Source organism: Anoplophora glabripennis, unplaced genomic scaffold (genome assembly GCF_000390285.2).
Source record: "Anoplophora glabripennis isolate ALB-LARVAE unplaced genomic scaffold, Agla_2.0 scaffold699, whole genome shotgun sequence".
Taxonomy (NCBI): Eukaryota; Metazoa; Arthropoda; class Insecta; order Coleoptera; family Cerambycidae; genus Anoplophora; species Anoplophora glabripennis.
The window spans coordinates 70,888-90,726 of record NW_019416796.1 but is presented as its reverse complement, the minus strand read 5'-3'; the positions used below and the strand labels follow the sequence as shown (position 1 = coordinate 90,726).

Genomic DNA, 19,839 nt, shown 5'->3' with positions numbered 1-19,839 from the left:
TCTCAGTCTTTTCTGAGCAACCGTTTTAAAACACTTCTTCACCTGAATAATGCATATGAATTGATACTAATCTCACCTTAAATTTTACAATTTCGTCAGGGGAAATCAATATACCTATGCATCAGTGCAAAATGCACCAACAACATATAGTCCAGTCATTGAGGGTAAAATACGGCGTTACTGTAAAGTTTTCCCCAACAGCACCGATTTGCACCAAAATTTGGATTTAGGTTTTATTACCCTCTACTTCAAAGTTGACCTTGTGCCGGGGGTTGCTTTTTATTTTTTAGTGGTGAAAACCACCCCTATTCGAAAATAATTATAGAATTATATATTCGAGCTTGTAATAGGTTGAAATCATCTTTAAATAAGTAATTATGATGAATTGAAAATTTTCAATTCCTGAAAACCAGCAACTTGGAATAATTTAATCATATGATTATTATTAAATAGTGATATTAAATTAAGATTTCTTTACTGTTTTATTTTTTATTATTTATTTATGTTTCAACCCTCATAAAAACCACCCCTTGCAAAAAAATCGAACAATTATAGTTAAATAAAATTTTTAGTTCAAAATATAATACAATCTTTTTATTATTTAAAATGTAATGTATTTATTATATCAAACCTTAAAGAAACCCTACTTATTAAAATTTGCAATCAAAAATAGGGAAAATAAGAATGAATTTTATCTTTATATGGATTTTAATTTTTTTATTTTTATATGAAAATTTTTTTTTATTGCAAATAACATAAATAATCAAAAATCCTCTTCACTCTCGTCTTCCTTTTCTATTCTATTCCTAAAATTCCTATTTCTATTCCTAAAATATAGCTATAATTAGTCCAGGCGGTATCTGTCTTTCAAAGGGTGTACTTGGGTAAAACGCATATGATCGGANTATTGCAAAAATCAGAAAAATCATTTAAAAAATTGCAAAAAATGCTAGTTTATTTGTCAATTTTTTTCAGACACTTGAATAATACCTAGGATCTTCATACTTTTCCCAATTAAACTTCTTAGTGCATAGAATCATCACACCAAATTTCATCCAATTCGGTTCGATAGTTTTTACATAATAATTGTTTAATTTTTTAATTTTTTTTAAATTAAAAAATTTTCAAAATCAAATTTCTAAAAATCTAAAGACTTTGAATATTTGAAAACTTCACCACAAAAAGAAGAGCTCTCCAGCTTTAAAATGGTTTTTGAAAAATTCAAATCGGACGTTTAGGTGAGCCGTGGTGATTGTTTAAACATTTTCGCAATTTTCACGCTTACAAACAATTGCAATAATTTAATGTTTTTAATTTTTTTTTATTTTCAAATATGGTTTGAAAGTACTCGGTAAGACGAGTATTTAAAAAAAAAACTTGATGATCCGCGCATTATTTTCGGAGTTATAGCCCGTTAAAGTTAACCCTTATTTACAGCAAAACTATAAGGGTATAAGCTGTTTTTTTAATTAATAGGTTTGTCATTCCGAGTACTTTCCAGATATAAATTTTCAAAATTTGCAATCAAGGGCGTCCCGTTTAAAATGTCACTCAAAGATATTCAAGACCGCGTGAAATCAATGAAATATCAGTGGTGGGGGGAGCAAACACACAGCTACTCCGATCTGAATTCTCGAGTTCAAAAACGCTCTGAGTATCGCACCCATTGCCAAGGGCAAATGTGTAAAAATGCTTACAAAACAGTGAAAGTAGACGAGTTCGAAATCGATTTTGAAGAAGACATCAACAATCAGATTTCAGACTCGTTAGAAAATGATATTTTGCAGTTGCAGGACGAGGAAATCGACGACGAAATAGATTGTGATAATACTGATGAGGCATGTGAAAAATCACCAACTAGTAAAAGAATTAGATTAGATTAAATGTAAATAAAAATTGAAATAAATAGTTTAAAATTTGAAAAATCATGATAAGTGTGTACTGTTTATTGAAGTATCCAAAAGATTCTTATACTTTTTTTATATAAATAAAAAATAAATTTTAGATAAATATTTTAAAAGTAAACGAAAAAATTAAAATTATAATTATTCACAATTTATTTTTAGAAATTTATTGTACAACTAAAAATTAATACCAATTTTCAGTTGTTTATTAAAATAATTATTGTTTATACAATTTTATAATATTTAAACAAACTTACTAGTATTACCTGGTGCAACATGCAAAAATTTTGGTCGTAAATATTAACATAGTAAATAAATAAACATAATAAATTAATCATTTTTTAAAGTAATTGTTTACCGGCATGTCAAAAGTCCAATAATTAATAATAAAAGGTAGTTGAAAATATGATAATTGAATTTTTTAAGTTGCGAGACATCGATTTAAAAAAAATCATCGAAATTTTATCATTTATTTTAATATAAAAAAACATTTGAAAAAAAACATTAAATTATTGCAATTGTTTGTAAGCGTGAAAATTGCGAAAATGTTTAAACAATCACCACGGCTCACCTAACCCTCCGATTTGAATGTTTCAAAAAGCATTTTAAAGCTTGACAGCTCTTCTTCTTGTGGTGAAATTTTCAACTATTCGAAGCCTTTAGATTTTTAGAAATTAGATTTTGAAAATTTTTTAAATTTAAAAAAAATAAAAAAATTAAACAATTAGTATGTAAAAACTATCGAACCGAATTGGATGAAATTTGGTGTGACGAATCTATGCACTAAGAAGTTTAATTGGGAAAAGTATGAAGATCTTAGGTATTATTCAAGTGTCTGAAAAAAATTGACAAATAAACTAGCATTTTTTACAATTTTTTAAATGATTTTTCCGATTTTTGCAACAATAATCATTATTTTTTCGAATTGCAATTAACTATATCTTCTACAAAATTTAATTACAAAACTTTTTTTCCTCTTCCATTTTTGTCTAAAATGAATAGTTGCTAAGTTGTCTACGAGAAATCCAAGAAAAAAATGAATTTTTTTGCTATTTTTTTATACTTTTTGGCAATAACAATTAAGCCCACGTTTTTTTTTATTTGCATAGAAATATTATCATTTCTGATGTTATTTAGAAGCCGTTAAAGCAAAAATCTCCGATCATATGCGTTTTACCCAACCCTAAATAAGTATCGCCTGGACTATAATATGTATTCATCAAAGCTTCAATATACATGTTCTGATATCTGCAAAAATATGTGATTGGTTTTTTACCCACAACTCGCTTAGTTTTTATGCTATCAAGCCCTTCAAAAACCCATTTTGTAGGGTTTTTCAAGAGCTATAAGATCAAATAAATTAACTTTTCTTTCAGTCCTTATTTTTGTAAGGGTTTGAGCTGAAAGGGCTTGAACAAGTTGCTATTTACGAACATATGCAAACTTTAAGCGGCCATATCTTACTTAATTTTTATCCTACAGAAAAAGAAAAATAACAAAATTTTCAAAAAAGCAAAACCTACAATTTTGTACTCTACAAAATTTTGCATATCATTAACAGTTTTTGAGTTATTTTGAAGAAAAGACAATTTTATCCAAAAATACAAAAATTCTCTTTTCACTTCAAGCTCAACTTTTTTCAAAACTAAGCACTTTAAACCGGTCAAACTTCTAGAGCAGGGGTCGGCAAGTAATTTTAGGTGGGGTCCGGATACTTTTGAAAATTTTTAACGAGGTCCAAAAAAAATTCATATTATTTTTTTATTTTAATTTGGACTCAAATTTAATCTGCTTACTAACCTTTAAGAACTCACACACTCACACAACTGTAAAATACTAGAAAAAATTATAAGATTGGCACTTAAACGTAAAAAAAACATTTTTTAAATAATTTATTTGAGTAATTTATACTTTCAAAAAATTTTTGGCGGTCCAGTATTTTACCGTCCGCGGTCCGGACCTGACCGCGGTCCGCCAGTTGCCGACCCTTGTTCTAGAGTATATTACATAAGTAAAGTAAATTGTAAAGTGGTAACGATTATTTTCAAATTGGGGTGGTAATTAGGGGGTGATTTTCACGTCTTTTGTCGCCGAAAAAAATATGGACCAACTTTATTTTCGTCATAACTCGCTTAGGTTTGATGCTAGGGACTTTTATAAAAAATAAAAATAAAGGTTTTTTCAAGCACTTTAAAAAAGGTTCTATGAGTATTCCCTGAAAAATGCATTGGTTTTTGGTTATTTCACGTTCAAACTTTCAATTTTGGCGTTTGACGAATAAGAACCAACCTTCAACAAGCTATTACTTCGCTTGTATTGGGTCTACAGACACCATAAATACACCATTCTTTTTATTTTTTATAAGCTACATTTTTTATAAGAATTATTTTTTTTATAAAATACTTACTTTTTGAGTTATTCGCGAAAAAACGTCTGAAAAAGTGTTTTTTTTTATAAAAAATTTACACTTTTATTCACGAATAAGTCGAAAATTATTGACTCTCAGAAAAACTTTATAGAACAAAAGTTGCTTAGAATTAGTCAATATATCCATTCCCGAAGTTATTTTCAATGAAACATTTTTCACCCCCGAGAAGGGGCCACCCCTACCACCCCCAGGGTAAAAGCAACCTCCGGTACAAGGTCATCTTTGAAGTAGAGGGTAAGTAGAACCTAAATCCAAATTTTTATGAAAATCGGTGCTGTTTGGCAAATTTATACAGGAAAATGTTCATTGACTGAACTAATAGTTAATGTATAAATTGTTACAATTTGGGACATCCAGTAAAAACACAAAATGAGTTTTGATTTAAATTGTTTATTTTTTTTCAGTAAAGTCAACTGCTTCCATGAATATTGGCCTTTGAAAATATGTAATACAAGTGTACCATGGAAAATTATCAAAAACAGAAATACAATATAAGTAGTAAAATGACTTCTTTATTCAATATCACTATGTCTCTTATTTTATTCATTTTAGAGGCACTACTTTGATACCTTCGAAAGCCTAGTCATCTTTGATGTGATACCTTTCAGGGTTACATGCGTTCTTATTAATATCTAATGCAGCTCAGCTGCTGCGTCTCACTTTAGTTCACCTTCTGAGTGAGAAAAATTTTCACTAGTAATATAGAATTTCATGGCCATTGAAAGCACATTTCCTATTACATAGATTTGTCTTACTTAGATACATGTAAAAGAATTATTTTGCAGATTCTGGTTTATACTTTAGATCATTAGATGCTTAAGAATTGCATAGTAGAAAATTCGTTTGAATGGTCTTAAAAAAAATTTCGCTTGTCGATGTTTTTGTTTTCTGGTCTAATTCTTTATGATTACAAATAGAAGTAAATGATTATTTTCCACTAATAAATTATTAATATGCATCGATTAACAATCTATTTAAGTTTATCAAACTAATCATAATAAGTGGTTGCTCATTAAAAATAGTTTAAGCATTCATCCATAAACTATTTTTTCCCGGTGCGACATCTATTTCAAATCAATAGAATTAAAATCCAAAACATGAATGAAACTTTGCTCAACTAACTATTTATTAGAAGACAACAGAGTAAAAATTACCTTCTGTGAACAAATAACCATTGGTTTTTTAGAATAAAAACCGAACTTACTTATATGACACTTGCTAAATATTTGGTTACTTCATTTTATTTGTGCTTTTTTATTACTGTCTATCCTTTACCCAATGATATGTAGAACCTTGTAATAACTTTTCATTGTTTTAAAATGATATACTGGAATAGAAATCGGTCTGTTTTGTATTGTTTTTTACTAGAAACCGGAAATTTCAGTCTTGATGAGAAGTATTGTTTAAATTAAATATTTTCAGATAAAACAACAAGTATAGATATTTATAAAAATAAATATTTTATATCAATTTGACATGTATCGCAACGCAAGTATGTTTCCTAGATAAAAATGTTTTTTCTTGCGTTCGAGAAATGAAACAATATGTTTATTGTATTGTGACCTTTTTTATTCATTTGCAAATGGGTACTGACGTCAACTATTTACAAAATTTAACTTTCTATACTCCACGGTCGAAATTATAGAAAGTGATTCATCGCTAGCTTTTGGACTAGTAAGGGGGATGAAACGTGCCTGGAACGAAAATCCATTGGCGTGTCTGCGTAAAAGGCAACAAGATATAAAAAATAATGAAAAAAGATAATAAAACATAACATCTAATATTTTTTACGGTTTGCTATAACAGGCACTTTGTTCCATTTTAATTATTACAGCATTTTAAAACGTCCCAATTGTGTTTTCTTAATTTATAAATTTATTATAGCCATGGAATTAGACCCCTCGTCTACGCTTATGCTATGACGTTTCTCAGGACGGGTTAAATCAAGTCCGTTTACACCCACTAAAAAAGCATTTTCCTATTCCCTACCAAGTGCAAAAAAACAGAGATAGAATATAGATCGACGTTCAGTGTAACTCGGTCTCTAGACGATTATAGATTCTATCGATGTGCGTAGCGAGCGACACAAAGATAAAGAATATTGAACCGTATAAAAATCATTTTATATTTTATACGCATTATGGTAATAGTGTTTTTATATTATGTCTTAGTCACTCTTTATAATTTCGACCGCGGAGTATACATAAATATTAGTGAATCAATAAATAATTCAATGTGAAATAAAATATAATATGAAATTAGATCCCTCTGGTGATGAGTCAGTCCTTGATGAGTTAGATGATGATGATAATGAACGTAATATTACTTATTTATAAACCATAAAGTGACCCCAATCGATGAAACTGATTTATTTTCCAGCGAAACTGGAGAATTGTAGTTTGAAATTAAAATGCTGTGCTAACATAGAAATACTTTTTCCGAGACTTTTATTGTTTAGGGAACACAGATACCTACAAGGTTACAACTTTTTAATTGTCACATACAGGTATCTTTCTTATTTCAAGAATTACAGAAATTGTTAAATGAATACAAATGTTCAGAATTTTATACCGATCACGGATTCGTTTTTACATTCAGAAAATTCCTAATGGTTCCGTAGATATTCGCAGGAAACCGATTTTAATACTATTTATTTTTTTAGTCGTATTTCACTTGTTATGGGCAAAACGGAGTAGTCTGATATTAAATGATGTGAGGAATTCAATTTTTGCTGTCAGTATTAACGTATCTTCAAAAATGGGTGCTGAGCGATAGTTGACATTTGTTTTTATTATGGACTCCATATTGAATTTTTGCCTCATTAGAAAAAATTCTCTTTATATATAATGCTTTATAACGACTTATAATTTATATGATTTATATGATTGAATATATGAATATTGAATTGAATTTAATTATAATTTTAATAAAAAAAGTCAAGTAGCCATGTGATATATTTGAATTTTTTCTATAAATTAATTTAATATTTCTTATTTTTAATACTTTTTAATATCACATCAACCTTTATTTACATAACAACAACGAATAAGAGCAATGAACAAAAGAAAATAGAAAAGGAAAATAAAATTAAATGGTAAATTTAAATTAATATGTATTATGTTGTTGGTCAAATGAACATATAATAGAAACACATTATACAGGGCTGGAAAATGCACATGGTCCATCTGCCTTTACATGAGAGCGACAAAGTAAAGTAAAGAAATCCATCCGATAAACAAGGATGGCTATAGTGAAGACGTTTCATAATCTGAATAGTCACCGCTCGTTTCAGGTTAGAAGGGGGAATGACTATTCAGATTATGAAACGTCTTCAATGTAACCATCCTTGTCTATCGCACGAATTTCTATGACTTATTTATCGCTCTCACGTAGCGGCCGATGTACCATGGGGACTTTCCGAACCTGTATACAAATTATTATAATTTTTGTACTATTTGTACTGTCAGCTGTCAAAAACACATTTTAAGTTGATAAATTTGTAACAATTCAATATTAGAAAGACGGGGGTCTACCCAAAACAGAAAAAATTGGTACGTGGTTTACGAGATAAAAAAAGTTTGGGGATCTCTGACCTATACCTTATATGTACACTGCCAATTCCTTGTAGATGTTGCATAGTACATGATATAAACAACAATTTTTTTTAAATATTCACTATTTGGAGAAAAAAAAGAAGCATGATTTTATATTTATTTGATTAAAGTCCAAAATGGAAAAATGTTATGAAAAAAACTAAAAAAATCCAGGACAACTTATAGAATGTTCTAAATTCAAATTAATCTAGGGTGTGGACGAGTTAGAAAAGTAAATATAAATACTTAATTAAATATATATCCCCTTATTAATTCTTACGAACTTTTTCATCGTACGTCACCCAAAAACGTCAAACGGTGGGTTAAATGGAGACCGGGCATTCTCAATATCTTTTCCGTCTCGTCGCTGGCTCAGACAGTTGGGAAAGTTGCTGCCCTCGATTTTCTTGCACTTTTAAATTGGAAACCAGTCAAAACAAAAAGAAGGCGCGTTGGCTCGGCTTATGGATAATTTATTAACTGACCCGCTCGGTCTGACAGTATTAAGAGAGCAGGGGAAGATATATCATGCCGACGCCTCCAGAAAAGTAAAACAGGAATACCAACATGTGGTCAAGGCAAAGGGAGAATTGCACCTTTTCTTGAAATGCTGGAGTGGTTTGTAGGAATACGAAAAAAAACGTATTATACAGGGTGGGATTGCACACTAAACAGTGGTGGAGAGGAAAATGATGATATAGGTATGTATATTGTGCTTTTTTAGCTAAATTGTAGCGTTAAAAAATTGTAGGGTTAGCTCAGCAATCTATATCTAGAAAAATTATTTTAATAAGTATTTTATTTCAATTTTCCCAATCTTTCTAATCTTTCTGATTATTTGCTTCGCAAGTAAATCATATCGTATTTGTATAAATTAGACCAACTAACATAAATCTGTTAATCTTAGTTAGTAACGTCTTAATCAATATTTAGAGCATGTACGATTATATTACAAGACGGATAAATCACAAACTGTTAAGGAAGTAAGAAAATAACAAAAAATAATAAACGCAATAAAAAAAATATAGAAATATGTCATATAAAAAATATTCTTTTGCACAGACTTTTACTAGTTTAATACGTGTATAAACTGATAAATTTATTTAATTTATAAATAGTTCAATATTTTCATGTATATTAAATGAATAAAAGCACTCATTTTTTAACGAATGCATCGTTAGTAGCACAAAATTTCATTTGCTTTAATGGCCGCTTCGAAACTATATTAACTGTATTTCAATATGGTAAACAAATAAATATTTTAATAATATTCTAAATACTCTGTTTTGATTAAAATGTTATTAAATTATACTTTGTTTGATGCAGTTGTTTCAGTTTATTGAATAATTTATTGTATTAACAACCTTTTCATATTTTATAACGTGAACGCATAAATGTGCCTGTAAATTTTCCAAATACTGGTTTTTGGTAATTAAAAATTATTCCTGTTCCGCAAATACAACGGTTTCGGCAAATTTACAACATTATAACTAGTATAGGAAAATTATATGTTTTCTATTCTATTCAATATTTAAAAACATGTATATGGTGCAATATGCCAAAAATAAACAACGTTTCAAAATATTCAATACAGTAAAAACAATCAATCAGCTAAACTCTATTTGTGAATATCTATAACAGACACTGAATTGTTTTCATTTTCATTTTACAGCAAAAACGAAACATTTTCCCCTGCTTTTTTTATAAAGAAAATTATAATCAGTTATTGCTGCGAGCAAGTTTTTGAAATTTGTAAGCATTTACAATTATTCAAATATTTTGTATCATCTCCTGTCTGGAACACTTTGTATATAGTACATTTTATTCTACATATATTCTATGTAATGAAAGCTTCATCTATCAACAGTAATAATAATGCCGAATATGACAAGAGTGAAGATTTAAACTAAAATATCGATAGTGCAGATATGAATTAAAAAATCTTATCTAGAAAAAAATAAGTACCTACCTACTGTGGCAAGTACATAATATACGTCTAATTTTTATATCAGAAGGACTCTGTCTAATAACATTTTTTTTACAAGAATCCTGATACGATTTAGTTTTTTATGGCTTATGAATTACAGATGAAAGTTATAGGTACCTTAAAAAACTCATGTTAAATGAGTTCTGCAAATAGTAAACGACCAACATGAAGAAAATCGTAAGATAGTTATTGTCGATGCGAAGATGATAAATTAGGTTTGAAAGGTGTCATTCAAGATAAACGTCGAGAATCGTTGATGACCAGAAGTCCTATTTTTTCTCGACAATACTTACCTGCATGTTGCTGCGAAGACTCTAGAACTGCTTCAGGGTTTCAGATTCGTGATTAAGGATCATCCGCCATTATAGTCTAGATTTTGCATCAAGTGGCTTATACTTATTTAAAGATATTATTCGTTTCCTGCGTGGAAAGGAATTTTAAATGGTCACGAATAAATTAATTGTAACTAAAATAGAAAATCTTTAGATAAAATAAATTAGCGAAATATATTGTCATATAAGATACCATAAGCATACTGTGGGTACATGTTCGCAAGTGACCCATTTTGAGTGTTGCGTCAATAGCGCCATCCTGACGTCACCTCGGACGCACCAAGGTTCCCGGAAGACGATCCCGGCAAATTGGCGCCAAGGACCAGGTACTTCTGCCAGTGACTCCACACCAAGGGAGACTCTCCAGCGAACCGTCGAACCGACAACACGTCTTTTTCACAAGCTTAGTCTTCAATAAAAATACTTTATTTGTACCGTTGAGAGAGCGTTTTATTTTTGCTGTACAGCGAAAGCAACCCTCAATAATAATAAAATTCCCACTCGAAGTCCTCTTGAGAACAGAGCCACTTCACAAATCTCTTGAAGGACCAACGAAAGCCAGAATCAACCGAGAAGTTATGTGGACCAAGCAGAGCAAGTTGAAACTTTCGGTCAATTTTTTAATTCTCAATTCAAGCCGTCAGAGCGCCGAAAAGCAGTTTCTCAAACAGTCGCCGCAATTGACCAGATGTAGACACGATGGATCCAAAGTGTTCCACATGACAGCATTCTTGTTGCAAGTCCAACCGATGAAATCTAATAATTCAAAATCTGCGGATACATCCAATTTATTAACCAGAACAAAAACCTTAAAAAAGTCTAAGTAAGCAAAGTGTTAGTAACATAACATACCACTACAAGGTATTAAACAAGTTAAAGTTAAACTCATCAAATTAACTGTTAAGGGAGGAGTGGAAATAGAAGCAATTTAAAATATTTCAAATACTCGGTACAAGTGTGCGTAATACGGCAATACGGCGTAACAAGGCAATCACGGATTAATGAACTTTGTGGTTATTCCAACGCAACATTATATTAGTACGATTGGAAGCAATGTTAAAATTGCTTGTTATGAGTTACGAAAGGGAACCACCTGCATTTGCGTCTACGTTAGGCAGAATAGCGCGGCACGCTAAACAATACCGAACACGACCATAAATGAACGCCCTCTACATACCCCACTTTCAGTTACACGTTCCCCCTTCATTTAGCACGTCTTGTTGGAGGAGAACCCGCGTACACCTGTTGGAAATAATCAAACTCTCATGCAATGTGATGAGTGACGCACTACCTCGCACACTACTCGTAAATGGGAATGCTGAAATCTGACAGCAAATAAACTCTCATGCTTCGACAGTAATTACGTGGCATACGTTATTGTGCAACCGATCAAACTAATACTACTAAAATACATTTCTGATAAACCCACTGAAATGAACAGGTTGATACAAATTTTCTTAACAATTAATTTCACAAGTATTTTTTTTAATTTGTTAAACAGGTTAACCAAATTCATTTGTGGGGTGTGGAACAAAGCGCTTTTATTTCAATGCTTTCGGATAGTGAAGCACTTATCAGAAGTATACGAAATATTTGTAGAATTGTCAAACAAGAATTAACTGTAGTAACAAGGAAAGCATCTTATTTAGCTACAGAACACAACACACATAGACGCCGCACGAAATCAGAATTCGACAAAGCTATGTCACGGAATCGATAAATAATTTTTGTGATGGGAAAAAAGTACCAGTTTTAAAAAAATCCACATCTAATTTCAAGAGGCAGCACACAAATAAATAGCGCTTTACTGATGGAATAGCACGATATTCTCAATACACGAATACAATATTTGCGACAATAAAACGAACAACAATTATTTACATGGATGAAACTTATATACACTCCTCCCACACTCATGAAGAAGTAGCACTGAGGGTGCATTAAAACCACTAACGAATGGACAAAGCCTAATAATTATATTCCATGCCGATGGTGATATGAGTTTTATCGCTAGTGTACAATAATTGATTTTTACTTTTAAGACAGTGACTGCTGACTTTAGAAATAAATTTTCGAAACTATAAAAAATGAGTAGGTGAAAAGCTTATTCCAAATTTGCCATTACACAGCATTCTTGTGATTGATCAGCCATGCGCTTTATCACAACGTCTAAGTGGATAAAGTGCAACGACGGCATTGAAAAAAGAAGAAAATTATTCTTCATAACTTCATTTACATTCGAGTTTCAATGTTTCAAATGCAATATATTTGAACAACATGGCTTTATGAAGAACAGATCAACGGTTACTATAACCTAGCCACAAAGTGTCAATACATACCTGTAAAGCTTGATCGACAGAGTCAGGTTAATGTTGTGTATACTGCCTTCTCTAAGGCGTTCGACAGACTCGACCACTAAATTTTATTAAAGAAATTAACAGCGTTGGTCTCAGTACACCAATGATTAATTTATTGAAGTCATGTCTTCAGAATAGGTACCAATTTGTTCAATTCCAGGGGTGTAAATCTGAAAAATTCTGACAGATCAGGTGTGCCCCAAGGATCTATTTTGGGCCCGCTATTATTTGTAATGTTTATTAATGACATAATTGCGAATGTTAACTGGGTACATTGTTTATTGTGCTGATGATCTAAAATTATTTACAGAATTACATCTGAATCAGATTGTGCTCTACTTCAAGGTNTCATGCAATGTGATGAGTGACGCACTACCTCGCACACTACTCGTAAATGGGAATGCTGAAATCTGACAGCAAATAAACTCTCATGCTTCGACAGTAATTACGTGGCATACGTTATTGTGCAACCGATCAAACTAATACTACTAAAATACATTTCTGATAAACCCACTGAAATGAACAGGTTGATACAAATTTTCTTAACAATTAATTTCACAAGTATTTTTTTTAATTTGTTAAACAGGTTAACCAAATTCATTTGTGGGGTGTGGAACAAAGCGCTTTTATTTCAATGCTTTCGGATAGTGAAGCACTTATCAGAAGTATACGAAATATTTGTAGAATTGTCAAACAAGAATTAACTGTAGTAACAAGGAAAGCATCTTATTTAGCTACAGAACACAACACACATAGACGCCGCACGAAATCAGAATTCGACAAAGCTATGTCACGGAATCGATAAATAATTTTTGTGATGGGAAAAAAGTACCAGTTTTAAAAAAATCCACATCTAATTTCAAGAGGCAGCACACAAATAAATAGCGCTTTACTGATGGAATAGCACGATATTCTCAATACACGAATACAATATTTGCGACAATAAAACGAACAACAATTATTTACATGGATGAAACTAATATACACTTCTCCCACACTCATGAAGAAGTAGCACTGAGGGTGCATTAAAACCACTAACGAATGGACAAAGCCTAATAATTATATTCCATGCCGATGGTGATATGAGTTTTATCGCTAGTGTACAATAATTGATTTTTACTTTTGAGACAGTGACTGCTGACTTTAGAAATAAATTTTCGAAACTATAAAAAATGAGTAGGTGAAAAGCTTATTCCAAATTTGCCATTACACAGCATTCTTGTGATTGATCAGCCATGCGCTTTATCACAACGTCTAAGTGGATAAAGTGCAACGACGGCATTGAAAAAAGAAGAAAATTATTCTTCATAACTTCATTTACATTCGAGTTTCAATGTTTCAAATGCAATATATTTGAACAACATGGCTTTATGAAGAACAGATCAACGGTTACTATAACCTAGCCACAAAGTGTCAATACATACCTGTAAAGCTTGATCGACAGAGTCAGGTTAATGTTGTGTATACTGCCTTCTCTAAGGCGTTCGACAGACTCGACCACTAAATTTTATTAAAGAAATTAACAGTGTTTGTCTCAGTACACCAATGATTAATTTGTTGAAGTCATGTCTTCAGAATAGGTACCAATTTGTTCAATTCCAGGGGTGTAAATCTGAAAAATTCTGACAGAGATCAGGTGTGCCCCAAGGATCTATTTTGGGCCCGCTATTATTTGTAATGTTTATTAATGACATAATTGCGAATGTTAACTGGGTACATTGTTTATTGTGCTGATGATCTAAAATTATTTACAGAATTACATCTGAATCAGATTGTGCTCTACTTCAAGCAGGGTGTTTCAATTAAAACTTCCCACCTGGAAAATATCGGACTTAAAAAAACCTGAGAGACGTCTATTTTCTTTTCAAGGACGACACATGATGGCGTAAGTTTTGGTGTCGTGGAAGCTATCCCTTAGACAGAGTCATAAAATACCCTTAAACTTTAAATGGCACAATAAAAAAATCCTTGTTCCATTTTCGAACGAACATTTGAAAGCATTTCGGGCGTTATCTGACGACATTCTTCAATAATTTCTCGATAAAAAAAATTGTTCTGATTTTTCGTTTATCTGTCAATATAAAAACTTACTCTATCAGTTCAACTTTTTTACCTGTTTTACTTTAAACGAGACAATATGTCTCATCTTGTCTTGAGACAATATCTCTGAGACAATATCCCGTAAAATCATCACAAAATCGATTGAATTCCAATTCGTGAATATAGTTTATACAATAATTGCTGAAAAAGTGGAAATAATTAGTTTGATATACAAAAGTAGTGACTGTTTAGGTCAGGCAGCACAGATTTTTAATGATCGTCACCCTTCGCATTGGTTCGTCCTGGACTTAGTGCATAAATTTTCGGAAACTGGAAACTGGATCTGCTGCAAACAGAAAGCATCAACGTGAACAAGTCGTACGTAATGAGGGTCATCAGGTAGCTGTCCTGGGTCACATTGCAATGGAACCAAATTTGAGTCTCCGGAAACTTGCAAGTACTTCAGGAATTTCTATACCTAGTTACCGGCGAATCTTAAAAATTCATATCACCCACACAAAATTAATTTGGTGTAAGAAATTAATGAAGACGATCCTGATTGACGATTGCAGTTCTTTGAAGAAATGAGTGATCGTGCACGAAAGAATCCAAATTTTTTGTATTCAATCTGTTTTTCCGATAAATGTACGTTCCAACTGGAGGGTAGAGGTAGAGTCAACCATAATTGCCGCTACTGGAGTGATGAAAATCCACGCATTTTGCATAAAACTCATGCGCAGCATCCGAGGAAATTGAATGTTTGGTCTGAGAGACCACCTCGTACGGTCTTTCTTCCTACCAGGAAATCTGAATGGCAACATGTATCTGAATCTACTGGAAATTAATATCTACCCGATGATTATGGAAGTACTGGAAAATGACAACGCTTTGCCAAAAGAGAATGTGTTGTTTCAGCAGAATGGTGCTCCACATTATGCTTTAGCTGTGCGTGGTTTTCTTAATCAGAACTTCCCAGGACGCAGAGGTTCAATTGAGTGACCTCCCAGATCACCAGATCTAACGCCCTTAGACTTTTTTATGGGGACTTAAAGTCGAAAATGTATGCAACACGAGCGAACTCACTTGAGGCGCTTCGTCGGCGAAATGTTGAAGAATGTCTTCAGATAGCGCCCGAAATTCTTCGTTCGAAAGTGGAGCAAATATTTTATTATTGTATGGAAGCGGAGAGAATCCAATTTGAACATTTAATAAAATAACATTCTTTTGATTGATATTTTGTCTACTTCTTTAAGTGATGATTTTATTGTCATAGCCAAATCAAAATGTAAAAAGTCGTATGTCGTCGTGAGCAAAATTGAAAAGGCTTTAAATTGAGATGTTATTCAACATAAGATGCCCTTTAAGGGAATATTTTACGACCCTGCCTAAAGGATAGCTTCCTTACGCCATCACGTGTCCCCCTTGAAAAGAAAATCGACGTGTTTCAGTTTTTTTTTGTTTTTTTTTTTAATTCCGATATTTTCCAGATGGAAGTTTTAATTGAAACACCCAGTGTTTAAAAACTAACGTTATGAAAGCGTCTCCTTTATATCAGATGATTGCGAATTATTTCAATGTGCAGGACATATTTTGCATTACTAATGAAATTAAAAATCGGACTCTTTATTGTTTTATGGATACGTATGTGTATACATGTGTCTATATGTACTTGAGTATATGTGTTTATATATTTTATGTCTACTATTTATTGATATCATATATTTTCGAATGTGTTGTGTGTTGTATTACTACATTGGTTTTGTATCCTGTAACTGGGCACTTGCCTGTTGGATATGTAGTGAAATAAATAAATAAATGAAATATACATATAAATGGCTGACTGACAAACTTATTAGTTATAAAAATGATATGTTAAAGATGGACCTTATAATCTAATTGAAGTGTACATGTACATAAGCCGCGTTACAAAACGTAAGAAATTGATTTATTATTGCAGGAAAATAGTCATACGCTTGTCTTCCTATCACCCCATAGAGCTGGTACGGTCATAATTAAAACAATATATTGCAGTAATAAATGTAGATCTTTCAATAAAAAATTTGTTCACATAAGTGTATAAAATATTTCACAAAATTTACCATAAATGAATAACAAAGGCGCTACCAACACGAACAAAAGTATATGCAGACTTATATAAAGTAACAGATGATGACTTTATTATTAATTTAGGTTTAAACAATGTATTTTAAATTTTATAAATTAAATACATAGCCTTTTTATATAATACATGCCTCCATTTCTAGAATATATTTATCTATTTAATCCAACCTGTAATCCCATTAACCAGATTTCTAATATATCTCAGGTTCATTAATCTTTACCTTATCTCCAAACTATACCTTGGATTACCCGTTGTCTGCATTTCCATCTCATTCTACATCAAGTGTGCACTCTTTTTGATTTGCGACTCAAACTAAATTTCTCCAGTTATAGAAATCATAAATTGCACAAAGATCAATTCTATCACCTGAAATTCTTAACGTAATTAACCGGGTCAGTGATTCACAAAGTAAGTGATGTCGCCACCTGAAGGCGCTGGAAGTATTCATGAGAGCAGTAATTGTTTCATGTATAACTGGAAGGCATTGAATAAAATAAAAATAAGGACGTGATGGAACATAACCAATTTGCAAATGTATCTATTATAAAAATGCATGATGATGACTGACTTATTGTCAGCGCTTGGATGGTCTTCATTTAAATTTCAGTGGAAGATTTGAATGTATTCTTAATATCGATATATCCGATTGGATTATAATGGTCTATACTCCTCCGTTGAAACATTGATATAAAAGAATATGCAAAATTACAAGAACTAATGGAAGTAATAACAAATAGTAAATTGACGCTCAATTTTATAAATGAATACCAACAATTCCTACTGCAAAAGTAAATATCTACCTTTTCCTGGCTATGGACTAAGTTTTTACTTGCATTTCCTTTTTTCCAGTTAGAAGGACGTGGGTTTAGTGCGGTCACAAAAAGATAAATAGGCCGCAAATCATTCAACGTGGCAATTTGGGAATGTTGTTAACCAATATACAGCATTGCATTGGTAAATTGATGGCATACACCAAGTTTTCCCATTATCTACTTTTATTTTACATATTTTACTTTTTATATACTCTTTATTAAGTTACCTGGTTTCCCTATAACACAGATGCGTTTAATTATATAATTTCAAGTTTACCTGTGATTTATTTACAAAATATTAATGCTTTTCGATAATTTTTTTCGTAGGGGTGGGGCGGGAGATAAGTGAATATTTGTTTTTCTAAAAAGGGGACAGTAATCTTAATAAGTTTGAGAACCTCTACACTAGATTAATATAATGTTGATATTGTTTAGCAAGTTTTAACAGGTAATGTATGTATGTATGCAAGATAGGGTGTTTACTAACTTGGAAACTATTTTTTAAGGATAACGCCATCTTGTTATAATAAACTAAACATACAGGCTTTACTTAATAAAACGTTCAAATATTTTGATAACTACCGGACTCGAGAAGATAAGTGTTTGGTGTTGCTACCTCTTTCGCCAACGAATTTCTCGAATTAAATAGGAATGACGCACATTTACAGAAATGTGATATCTATATTCTGTGGTACAGCTTCAAACTTCAAACAAAGACAAAATTTGTCAACATCATTGATTTTTTGTCGTAAATTATCATCATGTAATTACCGCGACCTTTACTTAAATCAATAGGCAGTTGTTCAAGCAGATCTGATATATCGTTTGCAAAAATTTTTCAGCTGGGCGATTTGGCAATGAATAGGTCGCAAAAAAAATTGTTCAACTTCAAATATCGATTCCGAAAATTAATACAACGCACGGTACTTATGGAGATTTTTAATAGATCATTGGTGTGTATTGTAGAAATTAAATCTTTCGTTGCGTGTAAGAATAACTTCATTTGAGAATAAGATTAAAATTGTATTAGGGAAATATTGGCGTTGTTGATAATTGGTTAATAGCCAGTTGAAAACAGTATACACGAAAACGATGATCTTATTGTAGCATGAATTGAAATTGAATCATGTACCTAATTTCAAATTTTTTTCCTCATCATTGATAATATACAAAGGCATGTGACGACCCTCGTCACATTCTCAATAAGGTTGTAACTAACCAGTATCACGTGACCTCTTAAGCGAATGTTACTAATTTTGCACCATTTGAAGGAAAACTATTCATTACATTTTGTCTACATTCACTGTATATAGTATATCCACAAATCTACAATATTCATAAAATTGTGATTACTATGAGACTTTTAGATGTAATCGGTAACAACTAAAAAGCAACCAATTTTCTTGTCGCAGTCATCTTAGAGATAATTCTAATATTTAAAACCGTATTTAATGAATCCAGTGTCATTAACATCAATCGGTCCTTCTGGTTCTGAGTAGTATTAAATTAATTTCACATTATCCACAACAATTATGATGAAACTGAAATTAGCAAAAAATACTTTGTACTGCAGCAAAGATTTATTCAAGGTTTATCCTGGAAAAGACAATAAAAAATAGCGCTAATATATTTCACCCTAGAGTTCTGTTAGCTTTTGTCTAACTTACAGGTTTTATACCATAAAAATACATAAAACCAGAATAGTTCGTTTACATAGGAAGACGCGATGGTGCTCACTTTTATTCCAAGCTTCAAAACCCAGCTTTAACAGCGACATTAACGAGGAAAATGTAAAACTAGCAAGTTTAATACAAATATTTTGACACTTCTTTGTAGTTAGATTGTAAAGGAAAGTTATTATTGCAGCCATCATGATACCAACTGCAATTTTAGTTATAGTACTAATCTATACAATGCAGATGTGATATACATGACACTGATTAGGAAAAATGAACAATACTAAAAATTTACAAGAAAAATCGCGTTTTTTACAATGTCATTATATTTTTGATTAATCACCTTTCACTTCTTGACTTTATTTTAAATTGTTATTTAATTTTTTTGTATGTATTTAATTGTAAAACGATTTTTTTTTATATTTATAAGTTTATTTGATGAAAACAATTTGGGAATTTTTTAATCATATATTTTAAAATAAACCTACTTTTCCTAACCTCTAGCTAAAACTTATACTAATCTTTTACAAATACATGCTTATTTAGCAAGTCATTACAAGTCTCTAGTTGGGTTCCGTTTGTTGTTTC

General features: G+C 31.4%; 1 protein-coding gene across 1 annotated transcript in view; it reads left to right on the top strand.

Annotated features, from left to right (window-relative positions):
* The window catches only part of LOC111691927 (ribosome biogenesis protein BMS1 homolog), a 74,785-nt gene that overhangs the window by 30,544 nt on the left and 24,402 nt on the right, over positions 1-19,839 (top strand). The window contains exon 7 of the mRNA XM_023455464.1: positions 1,705-1,838. Within this exon, the coding sequence (XP_023311232.1) occupies positions 1,705-1,838 (134 nt within the window). The remainder of the gene's footprint in view (positions 1-1,704; positions 1,839-19,839) is intronic.